The 18795-nt window shown below is 42.4% G+C and overlaps 1 protein-coding gene across 6 annotated transcripts in view; it reads right to left on the minus strand.

The window, feature by feature from the left end:
* Nucleotides 1–18795, minus strand: part of RERE (arginine-glutamic acid dipeptide repeats) — a 468133-nt gene that overhangs the window by 219995 nt on the left and 229343 nt on the right. For all 6 annotated transcript variants that reach the window (XM_033922383.1, XM_033922386.1, XM_033922385.1 and 3 more), the window contains one exon: nucleotides 1041–1146. In XM_033922383.1, the coding sequence (XP_033778274.1) occupies nucleotides 1041–1146 (106 nt within the window). The remainder of the gene's footprint in view (nucleotides 1–1040; nucleotides 1147–18795) is intronic.

The following is an 18795-nucleotide window of genomic DNA, read 5'->3' on the forward strand; positions in this document are numbered from 1 at the left end:
TCAATTGGGGTGTTGATTGGGCCTTCTGCTGCCAAAGTTTGAAGCAGTCCTGGGGCTGCTGGGCAGATTGGCCTGGAGGAGTGTACCTACACCTTTGACAGTAGTAGGACCTCTTCCCTTTCCTGCCTGAAAACCTCCAAAAAGCAGAGGCCACAGAAAAAGTGGGCTGAGAGGATTTTCACAATATCAGTTCTCTTTTTGATGAGATCTGCAACCTCTTCTAGCTTATTCTTAAAAAGATTATTTTCTTGGCAGGGGATGTCTGCCTGCTTTTCCTCAACAACTAGTTCTAGGTCTGAAAAGTTTGACGTGCTGAAGAGGGCTCACTAAATGCAACCTCTCTGCTTCGTGAAAAACCAAAGACTGCTAGTCCCATGTGCAGGGTTGGAAGGCACTTGTACATGCACATGTAGAATGGGTTGCTGCCAAAGGCTTCTTAAAGGTACAGAACACTGGGTAGCAGGCGTCCCCTTATGTAAGACCTCAAAAAGGATGCCAAAACATTAGTGCTTAGCAGTTTAACCAGATACACTTTAGCACTAACTATTCCCAGAAATCTTATTATATCAATTTTGATGTAAAGTCATATGATGCCTGCTCGTTCTTAGTGGCACCACATGCATAGATAAGACTTTATTGTATCAGAATGTAGCTAGAACTTGTTATAACCAGCTATTACTTGTCTTCGTCAGTCCACTTTATTGTTTATTCCTAACATTTCCTTAAAATCAACTCATAGTTGCAATAACTCATTATAAACTCATCATATGTAAGAAACATGTCTTACTTGTCTTTGGAGGAAAAAAAATTCCTTCTAGGCCCCATGAAAGAAACTTAGATGGGTCCCAGTACAAACTCTTCTCAAAATAACTTATGGCCCACCATCAAGTTACAAAGTTATTCAACAGAAGTTCAGAATGGTTAATGAAAGGCGTGCTATAATAATTTAGATGTGGTGGTGAATCTTTCTAGTCATGGTCCAGGATTGGGGAGAAAACATACTACTAACAAAGCAAGCTAGGCACTGCCTCAAAACTCACCATTCTCATTGTGCCTGTCCTGCACCAAATGCTGATAGACAGAATCTGGAACCTCAGACTGACGGTAATACCACTTTACATTCATCAACAAATGGTCTCGTTTACTCTGAAAAGAGAGAAAGAAAATTTGGATAAATTGTGCAGAAGCCTGTTCCCTTGGGATAATTCCAGACATTTGTGAAATAGTTCATCAGAAACTAGTGGGAAAGTGAGAGAGGGGTGAGCAAGTCACACACAAACTAATTCCTACACTATTAGCAATAACCTCCTTTTCTGCTCCCATGCTGTAGGTGGCTAGTTCAAGACCAGACTATATAAATACAGACAGGTCTCTAAATAGGACAATGGAGGGATTCTGGATATATTATTGCCCAACTGCTAAGAGGAAGAATTTATCTACTTCCTTCTGTACCACCAGCTAGCTCCCTTAAGAAGAAAGGGCTTCCATAATGCCCCCTTCCTCCCAGGATCCTTTCTGCTGGTCCTTCTCCTCACTCCCAGCATTAAAACATCAACACAAAAATATACAAGACAAGTAGAAATCCATCTTACACTCATCAAGACCACATCCCACTCTTTTTTTTTTTTGTTTTTAAATCAAGATGCATTTGGTTCAGATGGTTTATTTTTAATTTGATATACTGCACTTCCTAGATAAACATAACACAATGGTCCAGGATAAAGTCCTGTACAGAGCACCCCTAGGGGCCCCTGCAGGGAGTCACGTACCTGTGTTTCATGCTGTCGAAAATTTGAGCCTCCGAGACAGATTTCTTCCCTACCACCTGGGACCCTCTGGTTCCCCAGCCTTAGAAGCCTCAGGAGGGGCTAAGCACATGGCTTCTGCCCCTCTCGTGTCCCGTGACATGCAGTACACAGACACTAATCTGCCATACATCCAGAGCAAAACTGGCATGATATAGGGGTAGAACAGTGAGAGGAGTCCATCCCTATTGATTTTAGTCAAAATCGAGGGATTTTGAGGCAGATGGAGGCTTTTAAAACTCAACCCAGGAAAATCTAATAAGACTGCCACCAGCGTTTTCATGGCATAACCAGCCCATGAGAGCTTCCCTGAAGTTAAAAAAATTCAGGGAAGGGGGTTATGGAGGAGGGGACCCTATCTCTGGCCCCCAAACCTATAAAAATGTTAAATTTTGACACCCCCCCTTAGGCTATAATAAGCCTTTTTCACTGTGCTATGCTGGTACCTGCATCAGCTGTCCCTGCAGCTGAACTCCCCGGAGAAGATTTTCTGCCTCAGAACAGATCCCTCAGTCCACAGACCTTGATCTTTGGGCTGCCAGTTGGATCAAAGCTGACTGAAACCTCATCCCCATAAATCCTCACCAAGGCAGGAGAAGGAAAGAAACGCAACTGCTATCCTTTAGTCCAACAGAACTGTCACTAGTACCAAACAGCCTGCGGTCAAGGCCCTGATAAATCAGGAGGCAAGAAAGATCTCAAGGGAATAGACCCTGAGCTCCAAACTGGTAATGCAGGCTGACTACCAAGGTACACCAGAGGGTTGTCCTGTTAGCTGCAGGTAGTCTGTATCCTCTCCCAGGCAGAGCTGCCCCCCAAAAATTGGGGTCCTCTTGGTACCAAAGCCTCATTAAATGGATAAATAAAAACCCAAAAAAGGGGGTGGGGAATACAGTAAGCAGAGTAGATCAGCTTTTTCTCAATTCACTTGCTGAAAGAAAAACTGAAGGTAGCAGTATAGCCCACTGGGGAAGGAGGGGAAGCTGAAAGATGAAGAGACATTTCTTCTGGAAACAACTCATGAGGAGAGGGTGATCACCTAGAGCACTGTTCTTCAACCGCCGGTCCGCGGACTTGTGCCGGTCTGCAGGAAATTTCTGCCAGTCTGCACAGGGCCGGCAAGATTAAGGTGACCATAGGTCCCATTTTCAGACCTCCTGTCCCGTTCTCCCCACACACAGCTTCAGGACAGCATCCCGAAGCTGTGCTCGGGGACAAAGGGACAGGCGATCATTTCCTGTCCCTACCTGTCGCGCGCAAAAAAAAAAAAAGCATCCCTCCTTCCTTTCCCCGGGTCAGCTGCTATCTTACCGCCCTGCTGCTGCTGCTAAAGCCGACAGGAAGTCTTCTTTCCGACATCAATTCTGACGTCTGAGAGGACGTTCTAGGCCAGCCAATCGCTGCCTGGCTGGCCCAGAACGTCCTCTCCGACGTCAGAATTGACATCGGAAAGAAGACTTTGCAGTCAACCCGGGGGAGGGAAGGAGGTAGGCAGGCTGGCTTGGGGGACGACGACAAAGTGTGGAAGGCAGTGAGAGGGACATGGGAAGGAGGCACTGGGGCACTAAAGACATGGGAAGGAGGCACTGGGGGCACTAAAGACATGGAAAGGGGGCACTAAAGACATGGGAAGGGGGCACTAAAGACATGGGAAGGGGGCACTGGGGGCACTAAAGACATGGGAAGGGGGCACTAAAGACACGGGAAGGGGGCACTAAGGATATGGGAAGTAGGCACTGGGGGCACTAAATACATGGGAAGGGAGCACTAAAGACATGGGAAGGGACACTAAGGACTTGGGAAGGAGGCACTGGGGACACTAAATACATGGGAAGGGGCACTGGGGGCACTAAGGATGGGAAGGAGGCACTAAAGACATAGGAAGGGGCACTGGGGCACTAAATACATGGGAAGGAAGCACTGGGGGCACTTAGGACATGGGAATGAGGCACTGGGGGCACTAAAGACATGGGAAGGGAGCACTAAAGACATAGGAAGGGGCACTAAGGACTTGGGAAGGAGGCACTGGGGGCACTAAGGACTTGGGAAGGAGGCACCAGGGGCACTAAGGACATAGGAAGGAAAGAGGGAGGGAACAGAAAGGGACAATTCTTGGGTCTGAGTGCAGAAAGAAAGAAATGAAAGAAAGGATACACAGACAGAAGGAAATGCAACCAGAGACTCATGAAATCACCAGACAACAAAGGTAGGAAAAATGATTTTATTTTCAATTTAGTGATCAAAACATTTCAGTTTTGAGAATTTATATCTGCTGTCTATATTTTGCACTATATTTGTCTATTGTTCTATAGTTACTGAGATGACCGAGCTTGCAGAGATGGGGCGGAAACGGGGTTTTTAAATTTTAGTCCTAGTAGTTTGCCGGTCCACAAAATAATTATTTTATTTCTGCTGGTCCACGGGTGTAAAAAGGTTGAAAAACACTGACCTAGAGTCCAGATTCCTATATCCTTATACCAGAAAGCTGAATTAGAAAAGAGGTGGAGAAGGGTAACGAGAACGATAAAGGGGATGGGATGACTTCCTTGTGTGAAAATTTAAAGAGGCAGGGGGGTCTTCAGCTTAAAGAAGAGACAGTTGAGGGGGAGATATGAAGAGAGATCTATAAAATACTGGAGTGGAACAGGTAGAAGTGAATCACATGTTTACTCTTTCTAAAATTACTAGGAATAGGGGGCACAAAATGAAGCTACTACATAGCAAATTGGAGAAAATAATTCTTCACTCAGCATGTAATTAAACTCTGGAATTGGTTGCCAAAGAATGTGGTAAAAAACAGTTAGTTTACCAAGGTTTCAAAAGGTTTGGATAAGTTCCTAAAGAAAAATCCATTTATTAAGATGGATTTGGGGAGATTCACTGCTGATTCCTGGGATAAACAACATAAAATCTGTTTCTATTCTTTTGGGATCTTGCCAGGTACTTGTGATCTGGATTGGCCACTGTTGAAGGGTTTGATAGATATTCAGTCTGTCCCAGTATGGCAATGTTTACATTCTTTTGTACTTGTCCCACAGGAAAGAAGAGCTTACTTGAGAAACTTGGATATTGGCAAGTATTCATTCTTTGCTTTGGATGCACTCCTCAGTCCTGTCCTAATAAGATCTAGTATCACTACTTCAACCTGATTTTGTGATCGTGGCAATCCCAGGGATTAAGCAGGTACAGTTAGATTTTGAATTTGGGACAGGAATTACACAACCTTCTGCCAAGCTCTGGTGCAGTCATGACAAGTTTGATGTCTGATTATAAATTGTATAGCATTTTAGATGTATGCAGTGCTGTACACCCTCCCCCCCCCCCTAATGGACAGTCTTTATTCAATGAAGCTTACAAGCTAGTAAAGATAAGGCAAATAATGAAAAATAGGAGGCTTTAAGTTATGACAGCAATGTTATCTATGACTAAGGTTTAATGTAGATGATGATCACTGTGGGAAACCACTAGTGTCCACGTGCAGAACAGAGACCTGAAAGCCAAAGATCCCACTATAAGTAATACAAGGAATGAATGAGAGATCTTGGGAGGAAAAATGCAATACAGAACTATTTCTACAAAGACTGACATGACCATGCAGAGAAGCAGACTAGAAACTGAGATGTAATCAAACACTCTATATATCCTAACAGAGGTTTGTATAAGTGTCATAAGGAGAAATTCAACAGAAGCACATATTCATTTTAATGGCATATAGAGGTCGGTTCAGTGCAGAATACGTTGTCATTAGAAAGAGACACTAGTGCCCAGTATCAAAAACAGAACAAGGCCTGGAGAGAGCCAAATGGTAGGATGAGGTTCTCCTGCTGGAACTGACATAGGTCTTAGAGCAGGGCTGCCCAAGTCCGGTCCTCGAGATCTACTGGCAAGCCAGGTTTTCAGGATATCCATAATGAATATGCATGAGAGAGATTTGACTGCACTGCCTTCTTGGTATGCAAATCTCTCTCTCATGCATATTCATTGTGGATATCCTGAAAACCTGGCTTGCCAGTAGATCTCGAGGACCGGACTTAGGCAGCCCAGCCTTAGAGAGACTTGGAAAAGGGAAAATTTGGAAGCCCCACTTCAGCTAGACTCCACCAACAAGGCAAAATTCCTCAGTTCCGAATGTCAAGACTTCATGGAAGAGTTTGAATCACTGATGATATATTCCTTCAGAGAATGCCCAGCTGAACAAAAACTGACAAACAGAGGAAAACTGAAGCCACCACTAGAGGATGGAAAATTAATTTGCTTATTTGCAATGACAGTAAACCAGAATATCTTGAACTAGACATAGTGGACAGGGCCCACTGATCTAATTGCTGTCATTTATAGTGTTACTATTTTCTCATCTCTTAACAGTGTGGTGCAATGGATAAAAAATACACTCTCTCCAAAAAACTAAAACAGAATTATGAATTAAAATATGATCTCCAAGAGAATCTCTTCATAAAGCCAAAGAAAGACAATGCTAACATTCTGTGAGGACCTAAAGAGAAAATGTTCTCCAGAAACCAAGTTGTTAAGCTCCCATCACTGTGCAAAATTTTCAATGACCCAATTCCTTCCATTGCTCTAAGACCCTCAAAAAAAACTAGAGGAAAGGCAGCAGAGAAAAATTATTTCACAATAAGGAAAACTTACAGGGCTCAGTTATTTGCTCTGGGATCATGCTTTTACATACTCTTATAAATGGCCTTTCAAAATGGACATTTAGTTGTTGGTGATTCATTGCAAGTTCAATACATTCACGTGAACTTCCTTTCATAATCCATGTGTGTTCCCCTTTATACTTCAATTCTGGCTCAGGACTTCAGAATTTGAATCTCTGCATAATTAGTGACTGCTTGCAGTATGACACTGTTGCAGTTCATGCCTTTTTGAAAGCTTTAATTGCCTTTATGAACCAACTTATTCCTGAAATCAAAACATTGTTTACTACTTCTGCAGCACAATACAAAATTTACAAAAAATTTTGTTAATCTTTGCTGCCATTACAAAGACTTTGGAATTTCTGCTGAATGGAATTTTTTTGGTATTAGCCAAGGAAAATCACCATGTGATGGCACTGGGGGAACTCTAAAATGACTTGCTGCACATGACAGCTTGCATCGCAAAGGAAGAAATTGAGAAATTAAGACCTATTCAGGAATTCAGGTTTGAAAATGGCCATACAGTAGCCAATTGATGAAATCAAAATTTGTGTCAGCAGAATATCAGAAGAATGAAACATTTTTCAATGCTGATGTCACTAAAGCTGATAATCCACCTTCATTTATTCAACTTGTCAACCTGAAGCCTGGGCAACATGTTGCTTGCATGTATGATAATTATTGATGGATTGGAAATATCTCTGAAATCTCCTCAGAACACAATGATGTCTTAATTAACTTTTTTTGCATCCACAAGGCCCTGCTCGATCCTTTCATTGGCCCATTAAAAAAGATAATGTGTGGGTCTCAGAAGGAGATATTTTTATGGTTCTTGAAGCGCCAATGCCAACCTCATCAGGAAGGTAATACAGCTATTCACAAACAGTGTTGTCCAATACTGACAACAAATTCAAGGCATTGTACTAAGGCTAGCTGCATGATGAGAAGCATTTGAAGTGATTGTGAAGCACAATTTGTCTCTGAAATTGTTACTCTTACCCAAGCCATACTGTTCTTTGATCACATTAATTTTTTGTCCCAATAAAAATTTAGTTATTAGAAAGCTACAAATTTCCAATTCAAAGTTTCTTTCATTATTCCAGTGCTTGTCTAAATCTCCCACATATTGTAACATTAAATGCATGTTGAAACCTTGGTGTACTTTCAGGCCTATTTTAAACTACTGTATTAGGAATAGCAGGCCAAAAATGTGGCTTGGTGAGTTTTGTAGCCAAAAAAGTACTCTTTCAGATGGTGCAAGAAAGAAAGATTAGTTGTGATATGACATTAAATATAGCTAAAAATTTGCATAACATTTTTTCATCAATCTTAATAAAGATTTATCTCAGAAAAGAAAAGTGCTTAAAAGTTTACTGGGGCAGTATCTGGCCGTAAACTCTTCCAGTTCCTAAAATCTGAGCCCTATTGTGCTTTCTGTTCAGGAGCTATGTTGTGTCAAATATTTGCCTGTGCATTACACAAGCTTTTTTTATCAACTGGAAAAGCTAGGGCTCTTTTCCCTGGAAAAGCAGAGACTTAGAGGGGATATGATAAAAACTTACAAGATCATGAAGGGTATAGAGAAGGTAGAGAGGGACAGATTCTTCATACTGGCGGGGGCAACAAAGACTAGAGGGCACTTGGAAAAATTGAAGGGAGGCAGATTCAGAACAAATGCTAGGAAGTTCTTCTTCACTCAGAGGGTGGTGGACACCTGGAATGCGCTTCCAGAGGAAGTGGTAGAGAAGAGTACGATTTTGGGCTTCAAACTGGGCTTGGACAAATTCCTGAAAGAAAAGGGGATTGAAGGGTACAATTACAGGGTTACTATACAATGCAAAATGCTTTAGAGAAATAGATCGCTTACAGTCATGGGGGGGCCGCCGCGGGAGCAGCCTGCTGGGCACGATGGAACTATGGTCTGACTCGGCAGAGGCGATGCTTATGTTCTTAACTTTGTGGTCTCCCAGTGATACACCAAAGCATGCACCAACGAGCTGTATTAGAAATATGACTTAACTTTTCACAACCTGAACCCAAAGTGGACATTTTGGCACTATCTTCCATGGAATGAAAAAAGTGCCCCAATAATGAGGCCCCTAACTTTGTTAGAAGTTGAGATCCAGCTCTAATACTATGCACATATTCATTGCATGTGCTATTGTACTTCCACTAAGGATGTTATCAACTTCTGAGATGGCACATGGAATGACCTTCTGATAAATCGCTTCTTGGATATTTCATATTTGGCAAAATAATTTTGGTGTCCCTTCTACTTCGATCTTGGCCTCTAAATTTAACAGGCACAAAGATGTGACTAAGCAGGTGCAGTACTAAGAATGTCCAGCTGGTGGGAGCATTGTGTCAAAAAACCTGGGTCTTATAACCAGTCCCCTACACTTAATCTTTGTAGCATTACTAAAAGCTAACGAAACCACAACAAAACATGTTTTAACTTTACAATGGAATGTGGTCTTCATAAGAGATTTAAAGCAGTAATGGATCATCATTTGAAGATGGAAAGATTTCAACACCATTAAAAATATTTTAAAAATCAGAATGAATGGTGTAAAACAGTGTTCTTCAACCACCGGTCTATGGACCAGTGCCGGTCCACAGGGCCAGCACATGCATCAGGCCCAAAACACTGTTCTTCAACCGCCGGTCCACGGTGCGATCGATGCAGCGTTATCTTCGAGCCAGCTCCCTCTTCCTAACTGATTCGGTGCACAAAGCCACGGGCAGTGGCTCCTACGGGCATCCTGCGCCTGAACCGGAAGCCTTCTCTCTGACGTTGCAACATCAGAGGGAAGGCTTCCAGATGAGGCACGGGATGTGCAAGGTTCAATTAGTACTATTATGGAGGTGGGGTCTAGGGTGGAGATTGGGTAGAGATGGGCGGGGTTTGGCCCACGACTTAGCCCCGTGTTCTTCAACTGCCGGTCCACGGACTGATGGCGGGCCACAGAATAATTCTTTTATTTCTGCCGGTCCATAGGTGTAAAAAGGTTGAAAAACACCACTTTACAAACAAAAGCAGTCAATTTTGCACACATAGATAGTGGTTCTTAGTGCCTAAACAGAATTCCAGACCTTCCTTCAATACAGGCTCCAGGCTGAGAGTTCTGTTTTAGTATCCATCTGCAGCTTTCAGAAAGGGGCCATACGGCCAACAGGAAAAAAAAAAAAAAAAAAATAAAAAATCATCAGAATAAGCAATAGAAGGAATGTGTCCTACTCTTGCTAGGAGAGGTCATACTATACCTCTTTGGCTTTGATCTGATACACTGTAACCTTTGACCTGTCATACCTAAGTGCAGAAATGCAGTACTTTATACTGACCTAGGAAAAGAAATTCCCTCAAAGCTAAGCACAAATTCAGTTAGAAAGCTATAGGTGGGATCTTTATAGATTAGTGAACGGACAACCAGAGGACAAGCAGAATCTATGAACCTGAAAAAAAAAAAAGCATACTAAGAGTAGAGGGATGTTCTCTGTAGTCCTTATCTACCACAAGATCTTCTTTTGCAGGCCACTGTTTAGGAAGAACAGCTGTGCTCTCTTAGCAAAATTACAATTCCACTTTCAGGCATTCCTTAATTTTTACAATATTGCTATAAACATTTACAGAAAAGAATCCAAAGTGTTCAGCACAGACTGTCTTGTATGTATGTTTCCAATTGCAGGAACAAAGAAAAAAACCCAAAATGCTCCAAGACCCACCATGCAAAAAAGCACAAACATTCATGGCATGTTCAGTGTTCTCTGAACATTAAAAAGAGCTATATATAAATATGCAAAGGTTTCATTTTTTAATTTGCGAGTTAGAGAGGTTCTAACTATTACCCATGCACACCAAGGCCACAAACTTCTACATGTTGAATATCCTGAAAGCACAACTCCATGAAGAGATCATGTCATAGGATTTAGGGTACAGAATTAATAGGGCGAAGGATCAAAAGTATACCTTTTATTCAAGGGCAGCTCCACAAAATACTGCGGAAAATAGGATGTAAGGGGGTGAATACCATTTCAGAACCAACACAAACACCACTGATTTATTGAATTTCTAATATATGTAAATCTACAGGAAATCTCTTCCATATATCAAGGAATGCTGCTGTTAATGTTCTGAATGTAGAAATTGGGTCACTGACTTGAACTGGGATTGTGTGTCTGTGAGAAGATCCTGTGACTGAGCTCTGACCTGAAAACGCTGTTACTTCATCTCGATGGTGGTGGTCCCGCCCCCTGATGTCATTAACGTTGCACTAGATGGACTCAGAAACTTCAGAAAGCCCGTGAAATCCTTCCTCTTTACAAACCCAGTGCCTTAAAGTCATTCACCTGCAAATGCTACTCAGTCAATGCACCTACACCACCTAATCTCACCAGATGCTACTTAGTGCATATGGTTTACTGTCATGTCTATATTGTAAATTATGTCATCTCTGTCTTGTCTCAATTATTATGAATGTACTTTGTAACCCGTTCTGGGCTCCTTTGGGAGGAAGGGCAAAAAAATTGAATGAATAAATAAATAAATAAATAAATAAACTGTGCCTTCCCTGAGATGCGTTGCCTAAGGGGTTTGTAATGCCCCTTTGTAGGCCAACTGAGTGGGCCATAATGAGGAGGCATTTTTTTGTGTTTTATTTCTTTTTGTTTTGGCGTTTGAAAATTTATTTAAATATTTTACTGTAAATGGGGCATATGCCAGTGGGTCTTGTAAGGGGGCGATATAGGGAACTGGCATGGGTTTTAGTGATAAACGTGATGTTTTTGGAAGAACTAATGTTATACGGGAAATAAATGTGTGATCAAAAGCTAATACAGAATAGGCTATTTACAAGTTGGGTTAGTGAATTTTAGATCCGTGGAATAAAGTAATGATAGTTTATATCTTAGAAGTTGAGAAATTTGATATTCTATATATAACAGAATCCTGACTTGTGAAGTCTGACTTACCCCCTCTTCTATGAAACCGTGCTAGCGGTTTTTAGCGCACAGAGCCACGCTGAATGGCCTGCGCTGCTCCTGATGCTCATAGGAACTCAATGAGTGTCGGGAGCAGCGTAGGCCATTCAGCGTGGCTCTCTGCGCTAAAAACCGTTAGCGCGGTTTCGTAGAAGAGGGGGTTAGTTCTTGTGCAGCAATGTTGTCCTAAGGACTATTCACACACCCTCCAACCAAAAATGTCAAAAGAAAAAAAACTGTACGGTTACCTCCTAGCCACTCGAGCTGCAACACTCAACCTCCAACTCTACAACCTATTGACCTCGACCACAGACTACCAAACCTTCAAAAAAGAAATAAAAATCCTTCTATTCAAAAAACATATAAAACCGAACTAACTCAATCAGAAATGTCCCAAGCATCACCTGCAACTACTCCATATGTACTTCTAATACCATGGACAATTCAAATATAATCCTTAGCAACTTAAAGAAATGTACAAACTACTCCCTAAATACTTCTAATGTCCTGACAATCCACTTGTAATCCGCCTTGAACCGCAAGGTAATGGCGGAATAGAAATCCTTAATGTAATGTAATGTATAAAAGGGAATGGGTAAGTAGAAAAGGTAAGATGGGGTGGGGGGTTATTTTTTATAAACAAATTTTAAATTTAAAAAGATAACTGAAGGAAACTCTTTTGGTATTGAGTATGTGGTGATTTCAATCAGGGATGTAACCTTCTATGTAGTATATTGTCCACCTGAGAATTTGGAAACAGATTGTTTAGTCTTGTTAGAAATTTTATTGGGCCTAGAGGTAGATATGCAAGCATTATATGCTTTGGGAAATTTTAATATTCTTTTAAAACCAGAAGATTGTTTGGGGAAATGGGAACATGAATTGTTTGACTTTTTTGAAGAATGCTCTTTTACACAGATAGTGAGAGAAGAGACACATTGTGCAGCTCATGTGCTGGATTTAGGGGTTTTTTCATCTTTTGAACTGAAAGAAAAAATTTGTCAACCTCCAATGGTGCAATCTATGGTATGGTCTGATCACTCTTTAGTATGGTTTGCTTTATTTTTGGATGATATGTTATGTTAATCAGGTTTTCTATTCCACTTTTACCTATTCAGTTCAAGGTCAGATTACATTACAAGAGGTTGGGTTGATATTCTATATATAACAGAATCCTGACTTGTGAAGTCTGACTTACCCCCTCTTCTATGAAACTTCTATGAGTTGCTCAGGAAGTTACAATGGAGAGTTTAGTTTGACACAGACAGGTTGCTAGTACAGGTAGATCAGTACAGTTATTAATAAAGTTAGGTCATAGTTACAAATATATAATTACAAGTTTAAGTAAGTCATCTTTGGCTCATCGTTATGTCCCAGGAGTTGCACTGGAAATGGGCTTTACAATTATGATTTCAGTTACTTCTGGGTTGGCTCCCAATCTTGGTACAGAAATGCTTTTAAAAGTTTTCTGAATCTGAGATATTGGTCACAAGATCGTAGTGTAAGTGGTAATTGGTTCCAGCATTTTGCTAATTGATATTGTATGGATAAGGTAATTTGAATGGTAGACTATATATTTTTGTATGCTGGGAATTTTAAGTGGAAAAGATTTCTGGTGTAATATCTGTTGGAGGCCAACTCTGTGAAGTAGTCGTAGGCATTCCCCTTCAGGGTCTTAAAGGCAGCGATTCCTAATTTAAACTTGATCCTTGTGATTATGGGCAGGCCAATGCAGTTTCATATAGTAGCACTGTAGATATTCTGATTTCCATAGTCCATATACAAGTCTTACTGCTGCATTTTGAACTAGTTGTAGATGTAATAGTAACATTTTAGAGCAAAGAACTAGGTGTTACATTAGTTTAGTCAAGATAGGATTGTACTAAAATTCAGAAAGAATCTGTGTCGAAGTATTTTCAGATGGATCTTAGTTTTCTCATCACAAGGCAAGATTGTTTTATTATTGATTGTACATGGCTCTTCATGGATAGGTGGTTATCCATTTCTACTCCTAAGATTCGGGATTGTAGTTCTAATAGAAAGTCTGTGTTGTCTCTGCAGAGATGAGCAGCCACCACCATAACCTTGGTGAAAATTTGGGGTGCTGTTGCCAGCCCAAAGGAAAGCACCGAGAACTGATAGTGATTCTCCAATACATAGAATCTGAGGAACTCTGTGTTCTGGGAAGATGGGGATGTGAAGGTATGCTTCTGTCAAATCTAGGGAAGACAGAAACTCTCCTGGCTCCTTTAAAACCATGCCTCTCTCACTTGGTAGGGAAGTGCATTTAGTTACCTGGGCTACCAGGGAATCTACCTTTGGCACAGCAAACATTTGCTGGAATTCCTGATCCATGACATACAATTTAGCCATGGTTTTAGCCACCCTAAGGGAGCCTTTGGGAGTCTTCCATGGCACCTGGTCATAAGGCTCCAAGTCAAAGAGCCCTGGGAAAGACATGGGTTGAGCCTGGACCTCGCTCAGAAGAGAATCCTGAGAGGACAGGGTTTGCAGAGGGTCTATCTTCAGTTTTCAGAGGGACACTGTGATGATCTCCAACAAATCAGACGACTTAAAAAATTGTCGGACAGAGGGATCCTCTCCCTGATCTATGGCCGATACCACCTCCTGGTCCTCTAGATGGGAAACTGCTTCTCCCATCAGGGAAGCCTTACTTTGAGACAGTAAAGGGATAAAATACAACTCCTCGTTCTTAGAGTCCCTGTCTGAAGGGCCATCATAGTCCAGAATAGCCTCCACTCTCAGGGAAGAAGCACTCTGAGTATCCAGAGAGGGTAGCGAGTTGGTCCGCTTGCCCACAGACATGACCGGCGGATTTCTGCCTTGCAAATAAGCATGACAAAGGAGATTAATAAACTCTGGGGTAAAGGCCTGAGAAGGCAACTCTCCTTGCTCTTTAGGGTGGAACAAACGCTTTTTCTTGGGCTGAGAAGCATCTATGCCCTTACGGTGCATAGGGCTGCTTCCTTGGGGCTCCAGAAGGTGTTTCATTCCCCCCCCCCTAGAGGCCTGTGGAAAGGCTAAGCCCAAAGCTCTCACCACTCCATCCCGTGCTGCGTGGTACGTGGCATAAGGCAGTTTCCAGCACATATAAGACATGATATAGAGGTATTAGGGTCTGAGGACTCCATCCCCATCAGTTTTAAGGCAAAATGAGGTATTTTGAAGAAGCTTGAGAACTTAAGAAAAAAAACAAAAAAAACAAACACTGGGAAATCCAACATGGTTGCCATGGCAGCATTTTGAAGGCTTAAAAACGCTTCAGGGCTATCCAAAAACTTCAAAAATAGGATTTTAGAGGAGGAGGACCAAAGAACTAACCGCAGAAACAGTCAAAATACAGTTTTCAAGACAAACCCTTCCCCCCTCCTCTGATTTTCTACATAGGCTGTCACAGCCTGTACTCATAGACCATGTGCTGGGGAAATGGTGACGCAGCCTACTTCAGCTCTTTTAAAGTGCAGCTGGATCTGGAGGGATTCTCCTTCTCAGCTGTCATGCCGAGATCTTCGAGCTGACAGTCGGACCATAGCTGGACTGATCCTCTACCCCAACCTGGGCTGTGACGGATGAAAATTCATTTTGCATATCAGCTTCCTAGAGATACAGCCAACTCCCAGTTAACTGGCACCCATGGGGATTGGTGGATGCCAGATTGCTTGAGAGTTACTTTTAAAAACAGGCATAACTACTGTCGCTGCTGTCCCACTCCAGACAACCACCACCACCACCTAGGCCACCAGTACTATTACCCAACACTCCAATCCATTCTCAAGGCTGAAGCCACCGGCACTGCTCTCCTCCATTCACTCTGCTTTCCACTTCTCCCCCCCCCCTTCCCTCCACACACTGATCGGCCTGCCGCCGAAGTTCTAAGCTGGGCTGCTGCAGGGCCTTGTGCATCAGTGCATGCTCAAGGTCTTCCGGCTCCCGCCCTCTACAAGAATCTCTGAAGTGAGGACAGCACCAGTGGCCTCGGGGGTGGGGTTTGGAGTGTTGGGTAGAGGTGATGGTGGCCTGGCAGGGGTGCTTGTCGTGTTGGGTCATATGGCCAATGGCCGGGGGGGGGGGGGGGAGTTTGGAGTGTTGGGCAGTAGCGCTGGTGGTCTTGAGTAGGAGGTTGGAGTGTTGGGTAGCAGCAACAGTGTTCTGGAGGGAAGGGAGATTTTTTTGCCAGTTGGTCGAGGGTGCCAGTTGAATGCCGATTAACTGGGATTCTAATGTATGTACATTCATGGTGCAAAAAAAGGGGGCATTGGCTGACTGAATCTCTGTTCTAATCAATAAAATAGTAGCATCTACAATACCACTGATAATGCCAATCATGCTAGGTACTGGTCTAAGCAGCCTCATTAGCTCCAGAGAGCTCAGCTTTAGAGTAAAAGAACGCTTTGAAAGTCAATTATTGAAACAGAGATCTGAAATGTCCCTAGTGTACTGAAAATGGAGCTGAACTGCAAAGTGTAAGAGAAAAAAAAACCACAGCTAACAAATACTACCCCATGGCAGTTTTCAAATTATAACTCAAATCTGCTTTCACCTAATCCTTCCCTGGCATTGCAGATGGAAGAGGCCAAGAAGCATGTCACTTGGCTCCAATTTGTTTAACTTTAACACACACAAGGCCTGCCCCTTTTGCACCTATCCACCTGCTTCAATAGCTCCAATATAAGTATGTCTTAACAGGGCATGTAAAGGTAGAACCCACTAATGAAAGGCAGGAAATGAGGTGGCTTGACTAAGCTGTAGATAATCAATCTATGCCTACACATGGGAGCTGAATTGGGAATGGAACTGTATCAGGTCTGACATACTACATCTTTCTGGGCAAATTCTACTTCTGTGATCAATGCTGGGATTTTCTTAAAAAACCACAAAGTGAATCTTATACTTCACCTCCTCAGCATGCTCTCTGGGGAACCCTTTGCTGTCTGGCACATAATTTCTACCTGATAAAAGGTGCATAGCTCTCAAAAAAACTAGTCACAAAGATTACATTAGTTCAATGTACAGCTTGTTTGACACTTGTATTTTTCCCAATCTAAGTGGACTTGTATAACAGTAGTGATTTGAAACCCCTGTGAAGAAACACAAAACTATTGTTCCTTGTGGTTTTATCAAGCATACTGATCCTTCAAATTCTACTTTCCACCCCACAAAAGCAAACGGTGGCACAGGGCTGCTGATAGGAAATTGCGAGCTATCCCCCCTTCCAAATGCCTAATTAGCATTCCCACTGCTACAGACCTCAAGAGACAGGTTGTAAATCAAATCCACTAGACATCAAGCAAGCACAAGTAAACAGATACCCCAAAACTAATGGTATTACAAATACATTTAACTAATCATTGAATATATGCAGCAGTAATTAAATTCTATTAAGGTTTTTCACTTTAAATGTAGAGGGAGGAGATGCATAAAAGGAACACAGCAGTCATAGTGCTTGACATTTGGCATTAAATGTCAGTTCTACTCTATAGGTCCTATCTAATTACTGAACACAAGTCCCCATCACATCTATCCCTCACATTAGAACAGTCAGTGCACAGCAGTGGTGAGGGGGGCACTCTAACCATCATGCAGCTTACAAAGAACTCTCACCTTTTAAAATATCAAGGATCTGTGCATGCCTCTGAACATCTCACCAAGGGGTCTAACCTTTAAACAAGCAGCAAAGGCAGCATCCAGAACATCTAGCTTCCACAAATAGTAGATCCAGAGATGCAAAAGATGGCCTGTCCCGAGATTGAGATTTACCTTCCCATTAAGTGACATTGAAAGACAAAATGTGAAGTTTCTCAGATGATATAGCTGGGGTATAAATCTGAGCCATGAAGAAAGATTGGGAATGAAGGAAGATGCAAAGATGGTGGCTGTGAGTGAGGATTTATACTTCTCCCAACTCCAAGGAGTCACTGTTATAGATGTCATGCAGGTCACCCACAGTGGGCTGAATAAAATCTTGCCAAACAGAGAAGTACCGTGTTTCCCCGAAAATAAGACCTACCCGAAAAATAAGCCCTAGTTGCTGGCAGCAGCACTTCCTCCGCCCGCATGACCCCCGCTGACCCTTCCATCTCTCCCTCCCATCCAAACCCTGACCATGAGACTGAAATACTTGGTAAACAGCAGCGTCGGCTGCATCGCAGCCTTCTCACGCCCAGGCGTTCCGTGCTGTGTTGCTGATGACATCATCAGTGATGCAGCAGAGGAACACCTGGGTGCGAGAAGACCGTGATGCAGCCTGTGCTGCCGACACTGCCATTTGTTTCCAGGTATTTTGGTCTTGTGGTCGGACTTCAGATGGGAGGGAGAGATGAAAGGGTTGTGGGGGGGATGGAAGGGATAGAAAGATACTGCACGGGGGGATGGTAGGAAGGGAGGGATAGAAGCTTCAAGGATTCTACCGCACAAGGGGATGGGTGAGAGGGGAGGAAAGATGCTGCACATGTGGGGGAGATAAAGGAAATAGAAATAATTGAGGTGGAAGAGAGGGAGAGATGATCATTGTATATGAAAAAAAAATAAGACCTACCCCCGAAAATAAGACCTAGTGCCTTTTTTGTGGCCCAAAATTAATATAAGACAGGGAAACACGGTACATTTCTGCCTAACTTACCATAGTGAAAACACCAATCTACTACTAAGAACATAAGAATAGCCTTTACTGGATCAGACCAATGGACTTGACTTGTTAAGAAAGCTGTACTTCGGTTGCAAGATTGGTGATCAAGACAAACTATAGGACTCCTCATATTTGTTGTGCAAGTTGTACCGTCGATCTTAGAGCTTGGCTCTGAGGTACTCAGAACTCAATGCCATTTGCTATCCCAATGATATGGTGAGAACAGAAGGATCACTTGACAGACTTTTACTTGTGTCTGAAAATGTATCTGGTTTCTCTGGTAAAAATAAGAAATCAATTGAATACCCCAATCTTCCTTCAGCTACGAAACCATTGCCTCATAATGACAGTCTTCCGGTACCAAAGTCACCACAGAAATGGAGCTTAAACAAAACTGATGAAGAATCTGCAATGCACCAGCCAAGCACTGACAGAGACATTGATCCTGATTTTGAGCTATGTATGTCTGGTGAGCCTCATCTTATAACACCTAGGCAGAATTAAATGACCTGGTCAGAGACTTAGGTTTGTCAAAAGCAAAAGCAGAATTATTGAGTTCAAGACTGCAGTGTGGGTGTTTGCTCTCGCCAGGTACAAGTCTATTGAAGCCACCAAGACGATTTAACAGATTTCCTTGCACAGGTTGAAAACCTCTGTATCTGCACTGACATTAAAGGGTTTTTCACAGCTTTGGGTTGTATGCTTGACCCAC

The sequence above is a fragment of the Geotrypetes seraphini genome, chromosome 15, assembly GCF_902459505.1.
Source record: "Geotrypetes seraphini chromosome 15, aGeoSer1.1, whole genome shotgun sequence".
NCBI lineage: Eukaryota > Metazoa > Chordata > Amphibia > Gymnophiona > Dermophiidae > Geotrypetes > Geotrypetes seraphini.